Source organism: Delphinus delphis, chromosome 2 (assembly GCF_949987515.2).
Source record: "Delphinus delphis chromosome 2, mDelDel1.2, whole genome shotgun sequence".
NCBI lineage: Eukaryota > Metazoa > Chordata > Mammalia > Artiodactyla > Delphinidae > Delphinus > Delphinus delphis.
Window position 1 is genome coordinate 84,196,918 of NC_082684.1, and position 26,367 is coordinate 84,223,284.

Here is a 26,367-nt window from a genome sequence, read left to right on the forward strand (position 1 = left end):
AGTCATTTTAAATTCTTGACCACAAATCTCAAATGAGCATTTACCAGTGCCTAACAATCATTCTAGTTTCCTGGTAGGTGAATTTCTTCTTTCTGCTAAACAACTAATTTAATTTTCTTTCATATTTTCAAATCTGCATCCCTGTCCCTCCTCACCTATAATCTCGTTTCTAATTTCATTGAGAAAATAGAAGGAATGTAATGGTAACACCATTTTCTTCCACCAAATCTACCATATCTGCAGTCTGTACCTATACACTCATTCTTTCTGTTAAAATTAACGTTTCCCTGGGGCTTCCCTGGTGGTGCAGTGGTTAAGAATCTGCTTGCCAATGCAGGGGACACGGGTTCGAGCCCCGGTCTGGGAAGATCCCACATGCCACGGAGCAGCTGAGCCCGTGTGCCACAACTACTGAGCCTGCGCCCCTAGAGCCCATGCTTCGCAACAAGAGAAGCCACCGCAATGAGAAGTCTGTGCACCCCAACGAAGAGTAGCCCCACTCACAACTAAAGAAAGCCCATGGGCAGCAATGAAGACCCAACATGGCCAGTAAATAAATAAATAAATAAATTTTTTAAAAAATTAATGTTTCTCTGTTCTTATCAAAGGAGTGGCCCTTTTTTCTTCCCCTTCCAGTATTTTCCCTTTTTACTAAACCATTCTCACTAATTTATACATATATACTCTAATGTCCCCATTCTTTAAAAAAAAAAGGAAAAGAAAAAATCTCCATTATCCTCATATTCTTCTCTAGCTACTACCCCGTTTTTATACTCTCTTTCACAGCAAAATTTGGGGGGAATTGTAATCATCTTTTGCTGCCTATTATTTCCTCAAGCATCCCTTCTATTCCAGTCATCACGGTGACCAGAAACCTCCTTTTTGCCAAATCTTATGGCTCTTTCTCAGTCCTGATCTTTATTGACCTCTTGGCTTCATTTGGCACAGTTGATGAAATACTATATGAAATGCTTCTCTTGGCTTCTTCCTTGATGTGTATTCCCATTCAGTTTCCTTTACTCCTGTTCTTCTCATTCAGGACCTCTTCTTGAGGCCCAGGGGAGAGTTCTGAAGTATCCCAATTATCTTTTCTTTCAACAGCTATCTTTAGGTAATAGATTAAATACTGTTTTCAAGCCATGGACTCTCAAATTCATATCCCCATCCCTGACATTTCATCTGAACCGCAGACTCACATTTAGTTGCCTGCATCTATTGGCTATCCTAATAGACATTTTAAAGTCAACCTAACCAAAAATAGTTACTGGGACTTCCCTGGTGGTCCAGTGACTAACACTTTGCATTCCCAATGCAGCGGGCCCTGGTCCGATCTCTGGTCAGGGAACTAGATCCCACGTGCTGCAACTAAGAGTTTGCATGCCGCAACTAAATATCCTACATACCTCAACTAAAAGATCCCGCATGCCGCAAGGAAGATCCTGCATGCTGCAACTAAGACCTGGTGCAGCCAAATAAATACTTTAAAGAAAAACAAAGTTAGTGATTTCTGTCACAAACCACACCCCAATATGCAAATGTACCACAGGCTTCCCTATCTCAATAAAAGGCATCCCCATGCACGCAGTTAGTTCAAGCCAAAAAAAGTCCAGAAGTCATCTCTGATCCCTCTTTCTTTACCATTCCCCCACATCTAATGAATAAGCCTATCAACTTTACCACCAAGAAATTTCATAAATCTTTTATTTATCACCATTCCCATTATTACCTCTATCGAAACCACAGTCTTTTAGCTGGACTACTGCGATTAGACTTTCTGCCCTCATTCTGGCCTTAACACAGTCCATTTTATTCACAGCAAATTATCTTTTTTAAAAAGTGAGATCATGGGCTTCCCTGGTGGCACAGTGGTTGAGAGTCCGCCTGCCGAAGCAGGGGACACGGGTTCGTGCCCCGGTCCGGGAAGATCCCACATGCCGCGGAGCGGCTGGGCCCGTGAGCCATGGCCGTTGAGCCTGCGCGTCCGGAGCCTGTGCTCCGCAACAGGAGAGGCCACAACAGTGAGAGGCCCACATACCACACACAAAAAAAAAGAAGTCAGATCATGTCACTCCTTTATTTAAAATTCTCCAGTGTTTTTTCATTGTCTTAGAATGCAGTACAGTGTCTTTACCCCTACGTGATTTGGCCGTTGCCTACCTCTCCAACCTCATCTTTTAGTTTGCTCCCTCTATCTGTGCTACAACCATGTTGGCCTTCTTTTGAATCCTTGAACACAATAATCTTGTTCCTGCATTAGGGCCTTTGTGCCAGCTAGTCCTTTGGCCTAAAATCTTTCCCCAGATCTTTATATGACTGGCCCCTTGTCATCCAGGTTACAGCTTTCTAATGTAACTTTCTTAGATGATCTTCCCTGATCTCTGGTCTTAAGTAGCCCCTGACCTCCATCCCCCTACCCAGTGACACATTCTCACATCACCTATTTAGTTTTATTTTTAAAACTGATTTTTCTTGTTAATTTCTGTGTTTGTCCCAAATTGAACGTTAGCATCACATGACCAAGGACTTTGTATTATGTACCACTAAAACGTAAATTCTTAAAGTTGTGCTTGGCACATAATAGATATTCTATTTTTTATTGACTGAATAAATAATAGAGACCTTGGGGCTTCCCTGGTGGCGCAGTGGTTGAGAGTCCGCCTGCCGATGCAGGGGACACGGGTTCGTGCCCTGGTGCGGGAAGATCCCACATGCCGCGGAGCGGCTGGGCCCGTGAGCCATGGCCGCTGAGCCTGCGCATCCAGAGCCTGTGCTCCACAACGGGAGAGGCCACAACAGTGAGAGGCCCGTGTACTGCAAAAAAATAATAATAATAATAATAGAGACCTAGACCTCAAGTTGAGGGCTTTGCTCCATTTGTATCATTCTCATCTGTAATATTAACATACGTTGAGGACATGAGCCCCAAAGACAGTTTTTGACAGGATAAATTGCTATGAGGAGTAATGCCTCAGCCAACTTCACTGTTTCTAGCTGAGCTACTGACCAGTGCAGAGAAGAGAGCAGAAATGCAGAAGCAGATTGAAGAGATGGAGAAGAAGCTAAAAGAAATCCAAACTACTCAGCAAGAAAGAGCAAGTGATCAGGTCATTCTCTTTTTCAATACATACAACTAATGCTTATTGAAACAAATTTAAACAATATAAAAATATAGAAAGTAAAAAGTCCTGTCAGACCCACTCAGTTTCTGATAGTTTCTTTGCTATTAGTATCAGTAAAGTTGAGCAGGAAAGTAATTTTAACAGGTGACTTCAAATGGAATTTGTGGCATATAAGTGATGCAATTTATTGACTATTGACTTCTTAGTTATACTCTAAATCACTATTCTGTTACTTCTTACTTTAGATTTTTATTCTAGTTATGTTCCATTAAAATGAGATTAGCTAAAGAAATTTAGTGTGTATTTCCGTGCCACTACTCAGTTGAGTACAACAGTACCAGTTTATACTGGGAACATAAATTATTGGGAAGAACTTTTGTGGTACAGACATTTTATATGGTTAATATATGTCTAGGGGAAGAGTATAGTAAAGTTAATTTTGGCACTAAAACTTGAGAATAGGTAGCATTTTCTATATAGTAGGGACACATTGATTTTGTTTATTTAATGCAAATAGCAAGAAGAGAAGATGTCTACAAAGGAGACAGCTGAACTGCGAATTGTTTCAGAGTCTCAGGAAATACCAGGAATGGCTCTATGCAATTCTGTTTTCCCAGTAAACTCTTGTGCCAGGTAGGACCGCATTGGTGGGAGGGATGGTGCTTATAGGAGGGCATCTAGAACTGACCTTTGACTCTCTAGTGACTTGAAGTCTCCTTAACTTTTATAGTATTGAGACATGATTTTTCCAAGTCTTTGTCACAACATAAGCTTTGATGCTGATGAGGGAGGTCTGGGTGCTGGCTTTTTTCCATTAAAAAAAATACATGTTTCTTATAAAAACAACCAAATAATTTTTTAAATGATAATACCACCCATTTCTACTACCAAGAGATGACTAGTATTAACATTGGTATATTCTTATTTGTTGTTTTGGTTTTGTTTTATAAAAATGAAAGCTTACCATTTTGTAATCTGCTTATACTGTTAATGTAACTTAACATCTGTTATCAAATATAATTCTATGACAATTTTAATGACTGAAGGTTCTATCTTAAAGAATTTGGTTTAATGGTACTAGAATATTTTCTTTATCTTAGAGTGAAGAAGATTATATTTAATAAAAAGACCTCTTGGACTTTTAAGGATTAAATAATTCTTTCTGTGGGTACTAAGCACATGTTTTAAAACAAATTTCTTCACAGGGAAACTTCACTTGCAGAAAACATTTGGCAAGAACAGCCTCATTCTAAAAGTGAGTTTTATTTGACAATCTCATGAAGAACTTACTGATACAAAGGCATTATGTAATAAGTGTAAATACTTTTCTTGATTGTGGTAAAAGGATTTGAAAGAAAGCAGAGAGAGGGACTAAGGTACTGTTATATTTGAATCATGGAATTCAGTTATAAGCATATGATTCAAGATATGTTAGACATTTGAAAGAATATTTTTATAAAATAACTCATTGCTTTAAAATATTTGGTTTAAATGTAATTTAAATTTATACTAACTACAAAATAATCTTCCACTTTAGTTAGTGTACTCTAGCTAAGCATATCAGTAGTACCCAGCAGCCAAGAGTGGAAAGTGGTTTTTTGGAAGAATGAGGGGGAAAGCTTAAAACTAAAGCTATTTTATATTCAAATTTGTTGTCTTTTCAGAAACATGTTAAAAGTGGTAGACACATGAATATCCATCTATAAGTAGTTAAAAAAATTCAGTAGAATCTGATTAAACCTCTAATTCTAACCATTAATTTATAGGAAATGCAAAGCATAGAAGAACATGTGAAACAATATAATTGGCAAAAAATCCAGCATTATGGGGCAAACAACCCAGTTTCTAAAATAAAAAATTAATAGCAAAAACAAAAACCCTATAAAATAAAAGCAATTTAAGAGGCATTTCAACTAGTCACAGTGTATGAATCTACTTTGCATTCCTAATTCAAACTTTCTAGAAAGTTTTGGTAAAATGTGAAACCTCTGACTGGATATTTGAATACAGAAATTGTTAATTCTATAGGTATGATCATGTTTTGAGATTATGCTTTTTAAAAAGAGGCTATCTCTTTAAGAAATATGTACTAAAATATTTACATATGCAATGATACGGTGTTTTGTATTTGCTTCAAAATAATCCAGAATTGGGTTAGGTTTGGGGGAGTAGTAGTGGGAAATAAAGATGACACAAGATCATCCATGTTTAGGTAATTGTTATTAAATGACGTCTACTTTTATATATTTGAAATTATTTATTATAAAAGATAAACAAAATTGTCTTTATGCTTTCAAACAGCAAAAATGTTAATTGACCTAGTTGTCTTGAAGAGTAGGGCATTTACTCTTAAGAGTGTAAATTTAGTCTCTCTTTCTATAGGTTCCAGTGTACCTTTCTCCATTTTTGATGAATTTCTTCTTTCAGAAAAAAAGACTATCAGGTTTGAGGGGTTTTTTGGTTTTGTTTTGTTTCGACAATTAAAAGTTTTCTATTATTATAAATGAGGATGAAACAGGGGGTTACTGTTATCTATGTTAAGAGAAAAATTGCTGAATGAAATATGTCTTTTTCCAGTCCTTCTGCAGATCCCCCACGGGTTTTAGCCCAACGAAGGCCCCTTGCAGTTCTCAAAACTTCAGAAAGCATCACCTCAAATGAGGATGTATCTCCAGATGTTTGTGTAAGGAGCAATATCCCTAAGTTTATATAAATGGACTAGTGGATAGTTTCATTCAATTCTCACAAAAGTTTAGGGTTAAAATGAAAATTATTGGCTTGAAATAAGCACATGAAAAGACGCTCAAAACCATCTGTTATCAGAGAATGAAAATCAAAACCACAGTGAAATGTTGCACACATGCTCTAGGATGGCTATAATCAAAAAGACAACAAGTGTTGGTGAGGATGGGAAGTAACTAGAACCCTCATACTTTGCTGGTGAGAATGTGAAATGATGCATCCTCTTTGGAAAACAGTTTGGCAGTTCTTCAAAATGTTGAACATAGAGTTACCATATGATCCAGCAATTCCCTCCTAGGTATATATCCAAAAGAATTTAAAACATATCTTCACACAAAAAGCTTTACATGAATGTTCATAGCAGCATTTTTCATAATAGCCAAAAACTGGAAACAGCCCAGTGTTCGTCAACTGATGCATGGATAAACAAAACGTTGTGTATCCATACAATGGAATATTATTCAGCCATAAGAAGGAATGAAGTACTGATATATCTTACAACATGAATGAACCTTGAAAACACTGCTAAAATGAAGCCACACACAAAAGAACACATATTGTATGATTCCATTTATGTGAAATGTCCAGAATAGGCAAATCCATAAAGACAGAAAGTAGATTAGGGATTTCCAGGGGATTAGGGAGAGAGTGGGTTGGAAAGTGACTACAAATGGATATGGTGTTTCTTTTTGAGGTGATGAAGATGTTCTGGAGTTAGATGGTGATGGTTGCAAAGCCCTATGAATATACTAAAAACCACTGAAATGCACACTTTTAAAGGGTGAAGTTTTGGATATGTTAATTATATCTCAGTTTTTTAAAGTGGGGGAAAAATCACTGCCTTGAAAGCCAAGGATCTTATAAAATGTTTATGAAACATTGGCAATGAAAGAGTTATGTGAACGAACCTTTTTTTTTTGTAGTAATGTTTTATTTTAATCACTGTGGACTAGTGACATGATAATACTTAGGATAAAAAAAGACCCTGTGTAGATATTCAAGACAAAGTAAATAAACTTTATCAGTGACATTTCATTGAAGTCTTAAACCAGCATCTGGAAACTTGTCTTGAGATTGAAGGGAACTGAGTATGTTTAATCTGAAGACTTTTAAGGGGAGACATGATCAGTAGCTACAGTGATTTAAAACACTGATTTAAAACAGTATATTCTCCACATCCTAGGGAATGACTCAAACATGTTTTTGTTTACTTATTTATTGAGGTATATTTTATATTCATAAACTGCACAAATATTAATTTTTATATATGTGAATATCTGTGCGGTCTTCACCCATGTCAAGATACAGAAAATTTCCAGCAACCCAGAGGAACCTCGGGAGCCATTTATGACTAAAGGTGGTCAGGCCCCATTCCAACTATACTGAATTGGAATTTCCAGGGATAAAACCCAAGCATGTATTTTTATTTGTTTTAAATAGTTTCCCAGGTAATTCTAATATAGGTAGTCCACTGACTGCTATGAAAAGATAATGATGTAGAAGAGTAAGTTTTACATACTGTGTTCTGGAGAATACCACCAGAGAATAGATGGATAGGCTAGATTTGGAGGTAGTGGTTCTAGGTTCAGCTGTTCAAGGATGGACTAAATTATTAAAGGGGTAAGTCTCAATCTAGTTTTTTTGTCTTAAACCTCTTACTTGAATTTTGTTAATAGGTACCTACCAGGATTCTTTCCCCTACCAAAAAAAAAAAATTTAAAGTGTCTAAACTAATAGGGCCATAAGTAGAATTTCATAAAATGTATTCTTAGACTGCAGACATCTATTTTACTCTAATCTTACAATTTTTTAGTTTCACTTATTGTTTCTTCTAGATGTGTCTCACCTCTACTAAATAATGTTGAGTCAGAAATTCAGAGTATATATCATATTGGTAATGATTTAGAAAATTAATATCTAGTATCTATAAGGGTTAAATGAAATAGGCACTTTTGTGTACTTCAGGTAAATGTATAAAATGGTACAATCCCTCTGAGGGCGGTATGTATAAAGACACTTAGTGTTCAATTACCTTTTTGACCTGATAGTTCTACTTTTATGAATTATTCCTAAGAAAGTTAACATATTCTTAAAGATTTAAATCTACAAGAATATTTAAAATAGTTTTATGACAGTGAAAAACAGGGGATAACCTAAAACATTAGGTCAACTTCTGATAAACCCACAATGTTACCATCATGTTTCTAAAGAATTTTTAATAGCACAGAAAATATACTAAAAAATATAATGAGAAGGAATAATATAGACTAGCATAGATGCTATAATTTCACTTGTTTTAAAACCTCTTTTTTAAATGCATAGAATATGCTTGTGCATGTATCCTACCAGATGTATATGGTCATAGCAGTTGCCTCTGGGGAGTAGTAACTGGAGTGGAGACGTCAGGGGGAATCAAGTGTGGAAAGGAGACTTTTTCACTATATATCCTTTTAAACTAGTTGACTTTTTAAAACTATATACCTGTATTACTTTTAAAGACAAAGGTGTATTTTTTTTATGGCGACAAAGGTGTATTTTAAATGTTTTCCATTATTTTATACTTTTTTTCCCATATTTTCTACCATGATCATGAATTACCTTTAAGAAATAAAATAGAAATTAAACATTTGTCAAAGAAAAAGACTTAAAAGCTAGGAGGATAGCAGATTATTGGAACATATTCTAGGCCAAAGCCAGAAGAAAAATAGCATTAGTCCTCTAGTTCCTAGGTGAAATTGGTTGGGAAAAAAACATTGTCCAGTATTTTTCCTTTGTATGGAAAATCCTCACAGTGTATTTTTTGATGATATATAATTTGCTGTTTTCATAATACAAAACCTTTTTCCTCAAATGTAATGATGTGCTTTTTAAATTTGTCTTTCTCTAGAGATTCTGATATGATGCTTTTGCACCCTGTGTTAAAAATCACTTATCTAATATGTATCTCTTTCACTAAAAAAGATAGGCCATTCATATGCTCACTGAAATGTTTGAGCTAAGTTTTTTGTGGTTTTTCAGGATGAATTTACAGGAATTGAGCCCTTGAGTGAGGATGCTATTATCACAGGTTTCAGGAATGTAACTATTTGTCCTAACCCAGAAGACACTTGTGACTTCGCTAGAGCAGCTCGTTTTGCATCCACTCCTTTTCATGAGATAATATCCTTGAAGGATCTCCCTTCTGATCCTGAGAGACTGTTGCAGGAAGAGGACCTAGATGTGAAGACTTCTGAGGACCAGCAAACTGCTTGTGGCACTATCTACAATCCAACTCTCAGCATCAAGAAGCTGAGGTGACTGGTGATTATAGGTTGTACAAATCAGGTTGTTTGAGGGCTTTCTTATTCTGTGTGTGCTTGTCAGTTATAGCAATCAATTATGAAGCTTTTACTACCTGCTGGGTACTGTGCTAAGTGCTTTACCTGACAGCTGGGCTCCTCCAGATAAAGTGTTAATGGGATTTAGTATCTGATTTGATTCTAAGGGTTAAAAGTAAATTTTGCCGGATATGGTATCTTTGAGAAAACTCAGCAAAGTGTACCTGATTGCTAGAGACGAGGCATTTATTTTTCCTTTAATATTGAGGTTAAAATAATGGTAGAGTAGGTTGATGCTAATTTCAAATAGGCAATTAGAGACATGTTTTTGGTTTTCTTTAACATCTTTATTGGAGTATAATTGCTTTACAGTGTTGTGTTAGTTTCTGCTGTACAACAAAGTGACTCAGCTACATGCACACATATATCCCCATATCCCCTCCCTCCTGCGTCTCCCTCCCACCCTCCCCATCCCACCACTCCAGGTGGTCGCAAAGCACTGAGCTGATCTCCCTGTGCCATGAAGCTGCTTCCCACTAGCTATCTATTTTACATTTGGTAGTGTATTCGTGTCAGTGCTACTCTCCCACCTCGTCCCAGCCCACCCTTCCCCTTCTCCATGTCCCCAAGTCCACTCTCCACATCTGTGATTTTGTTCGTGTCCTGCCCCTAGGTTCATCAGAACCTTTTTTTTTTCTTTTAGATTCCATATATATATGTTAGCGTACAGCATCTATTTTTCTCTTTCTGACTTGTATCACTTTGTATGACAGACTCTAGGTCCATCCACCTCACTACAAATAACTCAGTTTCATTTCTTTTTATGGCTGAGTAATATTCCATTGTATATATGTGCCACATCTTCTTTATCCATTCATCTGTCACTGGACACTTAGGTTGCTTCCATGTCCTGGCTATTGTAAATAGTGCTTCATTGAACATTGTGGTACATGACTCTTTTTGAATTATGGTTTTCTCAGGGTATATGCCCAGTAGTGGGATTGCTGGGTCATATAGGAATTCTAGTTTTAGCTTTTAAAGGAAGCTCCATACTGTTCTCCATAGTGGCTGTATCAATTTACATTGACACCAACAGTGCAAGAGGGTTCCCTTTTCTCCACACCCTCTCCAGCATTTATTGTTTGTAGGTATTTTGATGATAGCCATTCTGACTGGTGTGAGGTGATACCTCACTGTAGTTTTGATTTGCATTTCTCTAATGATTAGTGATGTTGAGCATTCTTTCATGTGTTTTTTGGCAATCTGTATATCTTCTTTGGAGAAATGTCTGTTTAGGTCTTCTGCCCATCTTTGGATTGGGTTGTTTGTGTTTTTGATATTGAGCTACATGAGCTGCTCGTATATTTTGGAGATTAATCTTTTGTCAGGTGTTTCATTTACAATTATTTTCTCCCATTCTGAGGGTTGTCTTTTCATCTTGTTTATGGTTTCCTTTGCTGTACAAAAGCTTTTAAGTTTCATTAGGTCCCATTTGTTTATTTTTGTTTTTATTTCCATTTCTCTAGGAGGTGGGTCAAAAAGGATCTTGCTGTGATTTATGTCATAGTGTGTTCTGCCTATGTTTTCCTCTGTGAGTTTTATAGTATCTGGCCTTACATTTAGGTCTTTAATCCATTTTGAGTTTATTTTTGTGTATGGTGTTAGGGAGTGTTCTAATTTCATTCTTTTACATGTAGCTGTCCAGTTTTCCCAGCACCACTTATTAAAGAGGCTGTCTTTTCTCCATTCTACATTCCTGCCTCCTATGTTCTTGGATTGGAAGAATCAACTTTGTGAAAATGACTATACTACCCAAAGCAAAGATAAGGTGACCATGTGTGCGTGGGTTTATCTCTGGGCTTTTTGTCCTGTTCCATTGATCTATATTTCTGTTTTTGTGCCAGTACCATACTGTCTTGATTACTGTAGCTTTGTAGTATAGTCTGAAGTCAGGGAGCCTGATTCCTCCAGCTCTGTTTTTCTTTTGCAAGATTGTTTTGGCTATTTGGGGTCTTTTGTGTTTCTGTACAAATTGTGAAATTTTTTGTTCTAGTTCTGTGAAAAATGCCATTGGTAGTTTGATAGGGATTACATTGAATCTGTAGATTGCTTTGGGTAGTATAGTCATTTTCACAAAGTTGATTCTTCCAATCCAAGAACATAGTATATCTCTCCATCTGTTTGTATCATCTTTAATTTCTTTCATCAGTGTCTTATAGTTTTCTGCATACAGGTCTTTGTCTCCTTAGGTAGGTTTATTCCTAGGTATTTTATTCTTTTTGTTGCAGTAGTAAATAGGAGTGTTTCCTTAATTTCTCTTTCAGAGTTTTCATCATTAGTGTATAGGAATGCAAGAGATTTCGGTGCATTAATTTTGTATCATGCTACTCTACCAAATTCATTGATTAGCTCTAGTCGTTTTCTGGTAGCATCTTTAGGATTCTCTATGTATAGTATCATGTCATCTGCAAACAGTAACAATTTTACTTCTTTTCCCATTTGGATTCCTGTTATTTCTTGGTCTTCTCTGATTGCTGTGGCTAAAACTTCCAAAACTATGTTGAATAATAGTGGTGAGAGTGGGCAGCCTTGTCTTGTTCCTGATCTTAGTGGAAATGGTTTCAGTTTTTCATCATTGAGGACAATGTTGGCTGTGGGTTTGTCATATATGGCCTTTTGTGTAGAGGTAGGTTCCCTCTGTGCCTACTTTCTGGAGAGTTTTTATCATAAGTGGGTGTGGAATTTTGTCAAAAGCTTTTTCTGCATCTGTTGAGATTATCATATGGTTTTTCTCCTTCAATTTGTTAATATGGTGTATCACATTGATTGATTTGCATATATTGAAGAATCCTTGCATTCCTGGGATAAACCCCACTTGATCATGGTGTATGATCCTCCTAATGTGCTATTGGATTCTGTTTGCTAGTATTTTGTTGAGGATGTTGCATCTATGTTCATCAGAGATATTGGCCTGTAATTTTCATTTTTTGTGACATCTTTGTCTGATTTTGGTATCAGGGTGCTGGTGGCCTCATAGAATGAGTTTGGGAGTGTTCCTCCCTCTGCTATATTTTGGAAGAGTTTGAGAAGGATAGGTGTTAGCTCTTCTCTAAATGTTTGATAGAATTCGCCTGTGAAGCCATCTGGTCCTGGGCTTTTGTTTGTTGGAAGATTTTAAATCACAGTTTCAATTTCAGTGCTTGTGATTGGTCTGTTTATATTTCCTATTTCTTCCTGGTTCAGTCTCAGGAGGTTGTGCTTTTCTAAGAATTTGTCCATTTCTTCCAGGTTGTCCATTTTATTGGCATATAGTTGCTTGTAGTAATCTCTCATGATCCTTTGTATTTCTGCAGTGTCAGTTGTTACTTCTTTTTCATTTCTAATTCTATTGATTTGAGTCTTCTCCCTTTTTTTCTTGATGAGTCTGGCTAATGGTTTATCGATTTTGTTTATCTTCTCAAAGAACCAGCTTTTAGTTTTATTAATCTTTCCTATTGTTTCTTTCATTTCTTTTTTGTTTATTTCTGATCTGGCCTTTATGATTTCTTTCCTTCTGCTAACTTTGGGGTCTTTTGGCTCTTCTTTCTCTAATTGCTTTAGGTGTAAGGTTAGGTTGTTTATTTGAGATTTTTCTTGTTTCTTGAGGTAGGATTGTATTGCTATAAACTTCCCTCTTAGAACTGCTTTTGCTGCATCCCATAGGTTTTGGGTCATCTTGTTTTCAGTGTCTTGTGTTTCTAGGTATTTTTTGATTTCCTCTTTGATTTCTTCAGTGATCTCTTGGTTATTTAGTAGCATATTGTTTAGCCTCCATGTGTTTGTATTTTTTACAGTTTTTTTCCTGTAATTGATATCTAGTCTCATAGCGTTGTGGTCAGAAAAGATACCTGATAATGATTTCAGTTTTCTTAAATTTACCAAGGCTTGATTTGTGACCCAGGATATAGCCTATCCTGGAGAATGTTCCATGAGCACTTGAGAAGAAAGTGTATTCTGTTGTTTTTGGATGGCATGTCCTATAAATAACAATTAAGTCCATCTTGTTTAATGTGTCATTTAAAGCTTGTGTTTCCTTATTTATTTTCATTTTGGATGATCTGTCCATGGGTGAAAGTGGGGTGTTAATGTCCCCTACTGTTGTGTTACTGTCGATTTCCCCTTTTATGGCTGTTAGCATTTGCCTTCTGTATTGAGGTGCTCCTATGTTGGGTGCATAAATATTTACAATTGTTATAGCTTCTTCTTAGATTGATCCCTTGATCATTATGTAGTGTCCTTCTTTGTCTCTTGTAATAGTCTTTATTTTAAAGTCTATTTTGTCTGATATGAAAATTGCTACTCCAGCTTTCTTTTGATTTCCATTTGCATGGAATATCTTTTTCCATCCCCTCACTTTCACTCTGTATGAGTCCCTAGGTCTGAAGTGGGTCTCTTGTAGGCAGCATATGTACGGGTCTTGTTTTTGTATCCATTCAGCCAGTCTGTGTCTTTTGGTTGGAGCATTTAAACCATTTACATTTAAGGTAATTATCGATATGTATCTTCCTATTACCATTTTCTTAATTGTTGGGTTTGTTATTGTAGGTCTTTTCCTTCTCTTGCATTTCCTGCCTAGAGAAGTTCCTTTAGCATTTGTTGTAAAGCTGGTTTGGTGGTGCTGAATTCTCTTAACTTTTGCTTGTTTGTAAATGTTTTAAATTCTCTGTCAAATCTGAATGAGGTCCTTGCTGGGTAGAGTAACCTTGGTTGTAGGTTTTTCCCTTTTATCACTTTAAATATATCCTGCCACTCGCTTCTGGCTTGCAGAGTTTCTGCTGAAAAATCAGCTGTTAACCTATGGGGATTCCTTTATATGTTATTTGTTGCTTTTCCCTTGCTGCTTTCAGTATTTTTTCTTTTTATTTAATTTTTGATAGTTTGATTAATATATGTCTCGGCGTGTTTCTCTTTGGGTTTATCCTGTATGGTACTCTCTGTGCTTCCTGGACTTGATTGACTATTTCCCTTCCCATGATAGGGAAGTTTTCAACTATAATCTCTTCAAATATTTTCTCAGAGCCTATCTTTTCCTCTTCTTCTTCTGGGACCCCTATAATTCGAATGTTGGTGTGTTTAATGTTGTCCCAGAGTCTCTGAGAATGTCCTCAATTCTTTCATTCTTTTTTTTTTTTTTTTTTTTTTTTTGGTACGAGGGCCTCTCACTGTTATGGCCTCTCCCGTTGCGGAGCACAGGCTTCAGACGCGCAGGCTCAGCGGCCATGGCTCACGGGCCCAGCCACTCCGCGGCATGTGGGATCTTCCCGGACCAGGGCATGAACCCGCATCCCCTGCATCGGCAGGCGGACTCTCAACCACTGCGCCACCAGGGAAGCTCCATTCTTTTTTCTTTATTCTGCTCCCTGGCAGTTATTTCCACCATTTTATCTTCCAGCTCACTTACCCATTCTTCTGTCTCAGTTATTCTGTTATTGATTCCTTCTAGAGTATTTTTAATTTCAGTAATTGTGTTGTTCATCACTGTTTGCTCTTTAGTTCTTCTAGATCCTTGTTAAATGTTTCTTGTATTTTCTCCATGCTGTTGCCGAGGTTTTGGATCATCTTTACTATCATTATTCTGAATTCGTTTTCCAGTAGGTTGCCTATTTCGTCTTCATTAATTTGGTCTTATAGGTTTTTACCTTGCTCCTTCGTCTGTAACAAGTTTTTTTGTCCTTTTTCTTTTTCTTTTTTTTTTTTGATGGGTGGTGTTGTATTCCTGTCTTACTGGTCGTTTGGCCTGAGGCGTCCAGCACTGGAGTTTGCAGGCAGTTGGATATATCCAGGTGTTGGTGCTGAGATGAGGACCTCCAGGAGGCCTCACTCCAATTGATATTCCCTGGAGTCTGAGGTTCTCTGTTAGTCCAGTGGTTTGGACTCAGAGCTCCCATCACAGGAGCTCAGGCCCGACCTCCAGCCTGGGAACCAAGATCCCGCAAGCTTTGTGGCAGGATAAAAAAAAAGGAAGAAAGAAAGAGAAAACTGGGCAGTACAATATCAAAGAATAAAAAACAAAATAAAATTAGAAAGATAAAAAATATATTAGGAAAAATAAACTAATTGAAGCAACTGCAACAAGGTAAAATAAAACCGCAGCAGAAAAAAAAGGAAAAAAAGGGGGGTGGGGTGGGAAAGAAGCCAAAAGGAGAGATCACTAATAAAGTGTAAAAAATAAAATAAAATTAGAATAATAAAAGGTTTATTAAGAAAAATAAAAATACAAAAGAATCAACAGCAGTGAATCAACAAGGTAAAACAGAACCCAATCTGAAAGAGAAGAAAAGAAAAGAAAAAAAGCCTTGACTCTGGGGGAGGAGTTTAGGCGGGGATGGGGTTTAGGGTGGGGCGGGACCTAGGGCATGGGGGTGACGTTTGAGCATGGGGTGGGGCCAAGGCGGGACAACGTTCAAGCATGGGGCGGGGCCTCTGCTTAGGACCTGCACAGAAGGGGGTAGGCAGCACGTGGAAAGAAAGACCTGTAGAGTGTGGCATTCGGGAGTTTGGAGGTAGAGCCCTGAGTGAGGGTGTAGGGGCAGGGCTTGGGCTCTCCGGGGCAGGAGGGAGGCTCTGAGGGCAGAGGATTAGGCCCTGGACCCCAACAGGCTTCCCAGTGCCTAAGTGGACAGGGAAGGCACTGGCCGTGTTACCTTCCGTTTCTTCATGCCCCTCCCCCATGGTCTCTGCCAGGGTCTCCCGCCCCCGCCCCCCACTGGGCCACTGGACCCCTAACCAAGGGTGGGTCCTGCTGGGTGTAGGAACTCCTCCTCCCCCAGACACCCCTCAGGGGTGTTGGTCCCTGAAGTCCAACCTTTACTTGTGCTCCCCCTTCCCTCCCTCCCACTCCCTCAGGACCCGTGCATCTGGAGAGGGCCTCAGTGGGGAGAGGATCAGGCCCAGGATCTCAGCAGGTTCCTGGGGGTCCAAGTGGGCAGTGGAAACATGGCCATGCTCCCTTTTGATCCTCTGCCCTCCTAATGATTCCCCAGTTTCCCCCTTTCGGGGTGGATCCCTTACCCTCCCCCAGCTGCCCCTCAGGGGTGCCAGTCCGGTCCCCCTCCACTTCTCTTCCTCCTTCACTCTCCCCACACCTCACATCCTACCTGGTGGCTGGGGGTTTCTCCCGTCCCCTGAGATGTCTGTGGTCCCCCACCAGTGCCTGGTAGGTGCCCTAGTTTTGAGGAGACACGAATTTCTCGTCCTCCTGGTAGCCATGCTGGCTCCACTGGAGACATGTTATTTAAAATATCTTTTGATAGAGAGGTGGAAATGAATAAAGAAGAAGGGGGGAATGGCATAGAGAGCCAGGGACTAAGCCTTGTGATCTCTCTATATTTAAAAGCCACCTGATTTAAACAAACTTATTCCAGTTTTAGGAATAGTTTTTTGTGTTTTTTTTAAGGAGCAAGCTGCTTTTTTATAAATTTTATTTTATTTATTTATTTTTGGCTGCCTTGGGTCTTCATTGCTGTGTGCGGGCTTTCTCTAGTTGTGGCGAGTGGGGGTACTCTTCATTGTGGTACGTGGCTTCTTATTGCAGTGGCTTCTCTTGTTGTGGAGCATGGGCTCCAGGACGGGCTTCAGTAGTTGTGGCATGTGGGCTCAGTAGTTGTGGCTTGCAGGCTCAGTAGTTGTGGCGCACGGACTTAGTTGCTCCGCGGCATGTGGGATCTTCCCGGACCAGGGTTCAAACCCGTGTCCCCTGCATTGGCAGGCGGATTCTTAACCACTGCGCCACCAGGGAAGCCCAGGAATATTCTTTAATTTGCCATTTTGTACTTTTAAAACTGTATTTTCAAACTTTTTTCACATTTTCTAGCATGTATTCACCTTGAATAATTTCGCTTTTTCTTTCTTGACCTTTGCTTATTGAAGAGTTAAAAAGTCCAAAGAAAGGATAAAGAGGAAGGAAGTTAGTGTCTTAGTTTTTCTCAGTCAGTTTAGAATAGACGTAGAAGAAGGCATTTCCTATAGATTAGGTTAATAAAACATAAATTTAATGCTTGGCGTTGATTTTCAACCAGAGTAGATAAAGTTACCTAGATTCTGATTATGAATCTTTTTTTTTTTTCAGGAAAATAATGGACTTTAAAATTGAGGCTATTGAATAGCAAATAAAAGTATAATAAAGATAAGTTGATATAAATTACCCCCTTGAGGATTGACTGATCTGTGGTTCTTTCAGCCCAATTATTGAAGACAGCGGTGAAGCCACACACTCCTCTGGGTTCTCTGGATCTTCTGCCTCAGTTACAAGCACCTCCTCCATCAAATGTCTTCAAATTCCTGAGAAACTGGAGCTCACTAGTGAGACTGCAGGTAGGTTCATATATACCATTTGTAAACAAATATCTATATCCATGTCCAGTGAACACTTATTTATCAGAGCAAACTGAGGTATAAGTATTTCTTCTCTAGAAAAGTTGCCATAAATTGTGAAATCTCTAGAATAGGTGAGTACTAACTGAATTCGGTATCATAAAGACCTGAGATAGATGAGTCTTGTTAGGTTAGCAGTATTGATCATGCAATCATGGTTTTTTTTTTCCCCCTCCTCTGTTATAATACCCATTTTAAGTTTTGGAATAATTTTTTTTGAACATTTTTTTTCCCGCAGACAGCCCTACTCAGTCACCCTGGTGTTCACAGTATCGCAGACAGCTGCTAAAATCCCTACCAGAGCTGAGTACCTCTACAGAGTTTTTTGTAGAAGATAAACCAATGCCTAATTTAGAAATAGAGAAGGAAATTGAATTAGGTAAGTATCGTTGAATGCATGTCCTTTTGTGTATGACAGTATACAAATAAGTGATTATTTGTACTTGAATTTGATGCTTAAGTACAATCAATATTTCTAGAATGTAAGAAACAACATTATAGGAGTTGACACATTGATAAGTTCATGTCCCAGTAACAATGGAATTCTGTCTTCCCCTCTTTCAATTTTTTTATCCCCTCTTTCAGTTTTTAACAAATGATTTTGAAAAGTATTCTAGATGCTACTAACTGGCAAATATAAAGTGAGTGCCTTTAGCCCTTAAGCCAGGAAGTAAAAGCTAGGGGGCTATATATATTCACAGTGATTTTGAAATGGAATCAAACCTTCTCAACAGATAATGAGGATTATTGCATTAAACAACAATACCTGATATGTGAAGACTACAAATTATTCTGGGTGACGCCAAGAAACTCTGCAGAGTTAACCATAATAAAGGTGGGACTGATTCTCTGTCATTTCAATTTCTTTGTAAATAATGTTGGTTGAAGCAGTAACTGTGACCCCATGGTACCATAAGATCCTTCTCATAGTCTATAAGCTTCCTTATAGGAAAGTCAGTGATGCATAAAGAAATCACTCACCATTATATGCCAAGATGAGATATCAAAAATGAGAGGGTAGGGCTTCCCTGGTGGCGCATTTGTTGAGAGTCCGCCTGCCAATGCAGGGAACGCGGGTTCGTGCCCCAGTCCGGGAGGATCCCACATGCCGCGGAGCAGCTGGGCCTGTGAGCCATGGCCTCTGAGCCTGCGCGTCCAGAGCCTGTGCTCCGCGACGGGAGAGGCCACAGCAGTGAGAGGCCCGCGTACCACAAAAAAAAAAAAAAATGAGAGGGTATTGTATAAATCTCTCAATGTGTCCAAACATGTCAGGTGTTACATCAATTTTATCTTTTTGAGGACATCTGAAATTTTTTGGCTCACTCCAATCTGGACAAGTTACATTCTAGGCTTGACACGTACACACACACACACACACACGTACACACACACGTACACACACACACACACTACATTACCTTGAAATTTCCATTCACCATCATTCCAGGGATTCACATGACCTCTTTTTTATATCGAATGCCTAGTTACGTTGGATCCCATTTTCTTTTTCTTTCTTGGTTTAAGTCCTCATATTTTAGTAGCTTCCTGAGAAAGGATGCATAGGATGTAAATTTTTTGAAACCTTGCATGTCAAAAAATTTCTTATTCCACATCTTTATTTGATTGGTAGGTTGGCTGGATATTAGAATTCTAGGTTCAAAACTTTTTTTCTTTAGAATTTTGAAGATAAGCTCCATTAGCTTTTGGCTTCTAACCTTGCTTTTAAAATCTTTTGCCATTCTCTGTGTGATTTTTTTTTTTCCCCCTCTCTCTGGATCCTTGTAGGATCTTCCGTTTGTCCCCAGCATTCTGAAATTTCACAATTACATGCTTTGGTGAAAGTGTATTTTCACCCATATGCTAGGCACTTGATGGCCATTTCAATCTGGAGACTCCTTCAGTTCTGAGAAATTATCTTCAAAGAAAAAATTATTTCTTCCCCCCAGTCTTTTCTGTTCACTTATTCTAGAATTCCTTTTATTAGGATTTGGGGTCTCCTGGACAGATTCTTTAAAAACCTTATCTTTTTTTCTCCTATTTTCTCTTTGTCTTTTTGCTTTACTTTCTGAATGTTTTGTCAACTTTATTTTCAGTCTTTTTACTGGGTTTTTCATTTCTTTTATCATGTATTTAATGTTCTTTCTTTGTAGCATTCTGTTCTTCGTTTCAAAGATAAAATATTCCTTATCTCTCTGAGTATATTAATGATACTTTAATTTTTTTTTTCTCCCTGCATCATCTGTTTCCTTTTGTCTGTTTTGATCTCTGTCTTTCATATTAGAGGCTTTCTTCAAGTCTTTGGCTGTCTCTTCATATTTAAGTGTGGGATGCTAGAAAGCCAGTTGAAATCTCTGTTATATGGTGGGACCTTGACAGCTGTAGACTTCACTGTACAGTGATCTCACTTGGCCATTTTGTTGGAAAATCCTCAATCTTTGGGTCTTTTGAGCTTATCAGATTCCTTAGAGAAAACTTCTGGTTTCCTGCCTAGAGCATGTAATCCTGGCTGCTAGCCTCCTGAAAGCTGCATGGGGAAGTTAGTCTGGAGAGTAGAGGGGCAGGAAGATGCATCCTAACATTTGACATATAATAAACTTTTTCCTCTTCTCCATATGGTATTCCCACCCTCAACAATGCACGGTGTCCTCTAGTCCAGAGCCCTTCTGTTTTATATTCTCTAGGAATAAACTTCTGGTCTTCAAGAATGAGAGAGAGGCAGGGCTAGGCTGGGCTACAGGAGCAGGAGGGGAGTCTGGGGACTGATGTTCTCTTTACAGAGTTCAACCACCCCTGGTTTAGCTCCACCTTCACCCTTACTTCCATAGGTAATTAGTGCCACCAGTTTTATATTATAGGGAGATGGTCTTGTAGTATAAATATGGTTGCTTTCAGCTTTCTCCACTGCTAGAATCAGCTTTCTTGGGTCTGTTAAGTGGACTGTTACCTCTTATTATTCTCTTTCCAGCTTTCAGAATTTCCTGCATGCTCCATCCTTTATTATAGATTTCTACCTTTTAAAATATCCCATTACTATTATTTCTGTTGGGATATAGGAAGGGCTGGAGGGAATGTTTTCATTCTGCCAACTATAACCATAGATTCTAATGACTCTTATTTTTAAAATATATTTTCTTACAGGTATCTTCCCAACCTGTCCCATGGGACTTTTATATCAACTTCAAGTTAAAGGAACGTTTAAATGAGGAGTGTGATAATTTGTGTATCTGTTATCAATACCAAGATGGCTGTATTGTTTGGCACCAATATATAAACTGCTTCACCCTTCAGGTTTGCAATAATATGAAAACATATCATTTAAAGTCCTCAAGTAGAGAGATTTGTGCTCCATTTAGCAAAGGAATTTAGTACAGAATTCCTGTTAATCTTCTAGAAATAGACCAATTAAATTATGAGTTTAAAGCATTGTTTTCTTTTTCCAAGTTATTTTGACCAAGAACCTCCTTTAACTTTTTATTATGTCAATTTTCAAACATATAAAAATAGACAGAATTGTGTAATGACCTGGTCATCTAACTGTGACCATCACCAGCTCATGTCCACTTTTGTTTTAAATTCCTGGTCTGGTAATTCCAACATCCCTGCCATGTCTGGTTTTGATCCTTGTTCAAATTGCATTTTTTGCTTTTTGGTATGCCTTGTAATTTTTTCTTGATAGCCAGGCATGATGTACTGGGTAAAAGGAGCTACTGTAAATAGGCCTTTAGTAATATGATGATGAGGTGTAAGGGGAGGGAAGGTGTTGTACAGTGCTATGATTCATCGTCTTTTGCAGCGAGCCTATGCCTTTGGACTGTGAACTTCACAAGTTTCTCAGTTTCCTACCCCCATACCCGCCACTACCCGGCTTAGGTAGGACAAGATGGCTGGAGTGGGCTGGAATTGTGTATTTCCCTTCCCCAGGTCAGGTAGGCTCTGAAAATGCCCCAGCAGGTTAGGCTCTGGTTAACTAGTTTCCCCTGAAGGCAGGCCTTGTTAAAAAGAACAGAGTGCTGTGGCCTATTTCAAATGGTTCTTTTTCCCCCTCCCGCTGCTGGAAGCACTAGGGGAATTTTTCTGTGATATTTACTGTGAGAACCTGGTCTGGCTCCTGGAGGTAAAGTTCACAAAAATGTGGGGCCCCCCTATGCTTACAGATCCTAAAGGAGTTGTTGATTTTTCAGCTGGCTCAGCTTTTTACATGTTAGGACAGTAGTAACTTCCAAGCTCCTTATGTGGGGAATGGAAACCAGAGGTCTATTTTTGCCACTCTTGTTCTATCTATATTTTCCCCCTGGATCATTTTTGGAACCCAAACACAATATATCTTTTTTGGCCACACCACACGGCTTGCGGGATCTCAGTACCCCAACCAGGGATTGAACCCAGGCCCTTGGCAGTGAAAGCCCAGAATCCTAACCACTAGGCCACCAGGGAACTCCCCACAATATATCATTTTATTCTTTGGAATGTTCTTAAGAAAGTTTTACTGCCTTTTTTTAGTTTAGTGTTTCCGAGTTTTTTATTTCTCATCTCTTTTTAAATTGAAGTATAGTTGACAGACAATGTTATATTAGTTTCAGGTGTACAACATAGTGATGGTTTTGCTGCAATTTTGATGGTAATACAAATTCTCCAAAATGGTTGGAATGATGGTATTTTAAAACTACCATTTATAGAGTACCTATTATGGGCCAGGCTCACCCTTGATGCTCTTCATCCATTATTTCATTAAATCCTTATAAACAATCTAATTGGAGAGCAGCATTATTAAAAATGGGACAAAAACCCAACCTACAAAGGAGCTGACATTCTAATAGAGAACAACAAGGAAGAGTACAGGGCAGTGGTAAGCAAGGTATTGAGTATAAGTCACCCCAAATTAAGAAATAGTTTTCTGTCCTTCTATTTCCAGGATCTTCTTCAATACAGTGAATTTATTACCCATGAAATGATAGTGTTGATTATTTGTAACCTCTTGACAATGATGGAGAAACTACACAAAGCAGAAATAGTCCATGGTGACTTGAGTCCAAGGAGTCTGATTCTTAGAAACAGGTTGGTCCTTTTCATTCTCTCATAATTCTGTCAGCTTTGTCGTAAAACATGGATAGTTGCCATTCTCTTTTGCCTTTTGATAAATGCCATATTAATGAACACAGTACGTTAAGAGAATATTTGCTACCTAAAAGTCAATAGTCACTGGGAATAGTTTAAAAGAATTCAACCAAAAAAAACACGTTGATGAAAAAATCCAGAAAAAAAGAATTAACGACTCCATCGTGATGATTCTTGTCAAGAAGAGATGTAAAATGTGAATATTTGGGGAAATGTGAAGTAGATTGTCTAGTCTTTCTTTGTGTGGGACCAGTGCGGAGCTAGCAAGGATGCTAGCAACACTGAGGCACTGCTCAGTTTCAAAGGCCAAAGCTTAAGTCACACCAAATTGAGGTAATTGCCAAGAGAAGTAGGTAAAACCAGAGTGCAAATGCAAACCATGCCAAGAAAAGGGGCTTAGTGTTCAAATTACATCCAGTTTAGCCATCAGGTTCAAGGGGTGAGCACAGAGCAGGAAATAAGAAATGAAGCCCAAATACTAAGAACTGAGAAAATACAGACAACATTGAGGCATAAACAAGGCAAAGATGCTCAACAATTTTTGTTTTATGGAAAGGACTAGAGGACCAACACACCTGTCTAATAATGGGCATTGATCTCTTGGTATTTGAGTGAAGCAGTCTGGTTTAAAGATGCTTTGTCTGCCCCAAGCCTGTGACTTGGGTAAGCAGTTAACTTTCTCTCTGAGGTCATTCGTGTACACTAAAAGCTGGAATCATTCTTTACATTTCTCCTGACTACTTATTCTGTAAGAAGAAACTGAATTAGACTCTAAATCATAGTTGGCATGGAAATTAAAAGAACCTTCAATGTATTTCTGCAGTTATAACCAAAAAAACTAGAGCATCCTACCTTCTTTCCTGAGATGGCAGAGTCCTAAAGGCTTCCCCAGGCATAATACAGCAGCATTTCTCATCCAGGGCACCATAGGTACTTTGGATGAGATAATTCTTTGTGCAGGTCTGGTCCAAGCATGTCAGGATGTTTTATATCTATTTCCCCGTAACTACCTCTCACCCAAACACAAGTTACAATCCCCCAGCCATTGTGATCACCAAATATCTCCCCATATGTTTCCAAATGTGAGAACCCCTGGTATAGTTTTTATTTTCATTCTATTTCACAGCACTGAAATTTCAGAGGATAGTGCTAGAGTTCTCAGGACTTTTCATGGAAATTGTAAGCAAAGAGATTTTCTAAGCCTTTTTGGGATTAGGCATTTGTATGCTGTGTATTCAAATATCCTTCTCTCAGTCACTAGAGGACTCCAGGAAACCACATAGTGTTGAAGGGACATTGCCTTTTACTTTGTCACAACTTTTCAAATTTGATAGGAAATTTCATATAGATGCACAAGGAATTGAAAGAGCCTTTTTTTTTTAACATCTCTATTGGAGTATAATTGCTTTACAATGTTGTGTTAGTTTCTGCTGTATAACAAAGTGAATCAGCTACATGTATACATATATCCCCATATCCCCTCCCTCTTGCATCTCCCTCCCACCCTCCTTATCCCACTCCTCTAGGTGGTCACAAAGCTGTGAGCTGATCTCCCTGTGCTATGCGGCTGCTTCCCACTAGCTATCTATTTTACATTTGGTAGTGTATATATGTCAATGTTACTCTCTCACTTCATCCCAGCTTACCCTTCCCCCTCCCCATATCCTCAAGTCTATTCTCTATGTCTGTGTGAAAGAGCCTTTTGAAATCATTTAATGCAGTTTCTACATTGTGTGTGTGTGTGTGTAAAATGAGATCCAAAAAAGTGGAATGTCTTGCCCAGGGTAACAGTGAATGGATGATTAGAGAGCTAGGAGACCTTCCTGCTTCTTTTTATTATTCTCAGAAACATTTTTCCTACCTCTCCCAAGTTTTGAAAACATTTGGGAATTATAGTTTTATGATGGCCAAAAACAAGTTGTAGTAAGGAATCATAAATTTTAAAGTAAAATAGATCATTCTGTGCTGTGGAGGTATATGTGATAGGATTAATCAAAGCCTATATTTAGGAATATAAGACCTGCCACTGATATCCATCAGGGATTTGAAAACACCAACTGAGAAAGCAGAGAAACAGAAGGAACACAAAAATAATCCATTTTTTCCTCACATAAATAGTTCCTATATCTCTTTGGAGAATAGCTTTATTACACGGAATAGATAAGCCTGAGGAAAATCAATAGTGAATTAGTGCTATAAAGTTCTTTTCTCTCTTTTTTTTTTTTTGTAAGGAAACAGGATTGGAATCACATATAAGAGGAAGACAGTATGGTATTAATTTAATATAAACAGGATGGTTTACAGTATTTTGTAAAGGTATCACTTTACCAAAAAACAGCCTTATGTTGTTTTCAGTTAAACTCTGGGAAGGAGGGATCTGAATGACACTCGGAAAGCCTAATCTAATAGTAAACAAGAAAGACTGTGACATCTATCAAAGCTTAATTTCCTCCATCATAATTCTTGTCAGTGTATGAATCATTGCTGTTATATATGTCAATATGTTCAGTGCAAGACAGAGGCCTGCAGTCTACTTCCAGTATTTAGTTTATATAATATGGAAACTTGATAAATGTTCTGTGGTGGCCATGCACAATGGCTTAGATATAGCTTGGGTCACTAAACTCATCTTAACGTTCCCCAGTTGGGTGGATACTGCCACTGCTCTTACAGGTGCATTTTCATAACTAACCACTGGAGGGAGCTATTGGCATAGCTAAGGCACACCTGCAGTACCTCCTTTTTTTTCTTTCTTCTTTTTTTTTTAAAGACCAGCTATGCAGTTTCTTTCATGGCCTATTTTTATTACCTCCTTCTCTTACATCTGGGCTTAGAATCCACGATCCCTATGATTGTAATAAGAACGATCAAGCTTTGAAGATAGTGGACTTTTCCTACAGTGTTGACCTTAGGGCACAGCTAGATGTTTTTAACCTCAGCGGCTTTCGGACTGTACAGATCCTGGAAGGACAAAAGATCCTGGCTAACTGTTCTTCTCCCTACCAGGTAAGTGTAAAACAAGCTTGAGCAAATGTGGAGAGGGCTTCTTAATCTCTTTCTTACCTAGATAAGCCAGGAAAGCTAGTGTTTACTGATATTGTCTCTCCTGGAACAGATGACCTAGTTTTCAGATATCACCAAGTCAAGCAAAATGTACCATTTTTCTGTCACAATACTGAAGAATTTACACATACACGTGCAGACACATGACTAACTCAGTAACCTAAGTGTCAGGGCCATTTCTACCAGTTATCTGTCTTGTCTTTTGTAAATCATTTTCTGTGATCTTCTCTGTAAAATAAAGATAATAATCAGCTCTGTTTACATCAGAATTCTTGTGAGGATTAAATGCAATAATGTATATAAAAAGACATTAGGAGAAATATAAAGTGTTTTATATGGTGGCATTATATGCAGAAATCCCTTCTGACTCAGCTCTGGATATATGGCATTTTGCTGACTGAATATGTAGCATAGCCCTGAACTAGTCATGTAGAACACATTTAGATCACAGCTAGAGTCCATGCAAATTTAGTAGGTGTACAAATTTGAATTTGACAGTCCAGATATATTTGTCTTCTTTTTTTTTTTTTTTTGTGGTACGTGGGCCTCTCACTGTTGTGGCCTCTCCCGTTGCGGAGCGCAGGCTCAGCGGACATGGC

At 38.3% G+C, this 26,367-nt stretch overlaps 1 protein-coding gene and 1 long non-coding RNA gene across 2 annotated transcripts in view; one reads left to right on the plus strand and one right to left on the minus strand.

The window, feature by feature from the left end:
* The window catches only part of BUB1B (BUB1 mitotic checkpoint serine/threonine kinase B), a 57,760-nt gene that overhangs the window by 29,024 nt on the left and 2,369 nt on the right, over positions 1-26,367 (plus strand). The window contains exons 10-21 of the mRNA XM_060003548.1: positions 2,992-3,104; positions 3,637-3,752; positions 4,325-4,374; positions 5,502-5,562; positions 5,697-5,802; positions 8,880-9,154; positions 17,397-17,530; positions 17,829-17,969; positions 18,325-18,425; positions 20,729-20,878; positions 22,503-22,645; positions 25,540-25,711. Of these exons, the coding sequence (XP_059859531.1) occupies positions 2,992-3,104; positions 3,637-3,752; positions 4,325-4,374; positions 5,502-5,562; positions 5,697-5,802; positions 8,880-9,154; positions 17,397-17,530; positions 17,829-17,969; positions 18,325-18,425; positions 20,729-20,878; positions 22,503-22,645; positions 25,540-25,711 (1,562 nt within the window). The remainder of the gene's footprint in view (positions 1-2,991; positions 3,105-3,636; positions 3,753-4,324; positions 4,375-5,501; positions 5,563-5,696; positions 5,803-8,879; positions 9,155-17,396; positions 17,531-17,828; positions 17,970-18,324; positions 18,426-20,728; positions 20,879-22,502; positions 22,646-25,539; positions 25,712-26,367) is intronic.
* Positions 1-26,367, minus strand: part of LOC132419655 (uncharacterized) — a 42,657-nt gene that overhangs the window by 4,911 nt on the left and 11,379 nt on the right. The window lies entirely within an intron of this gene.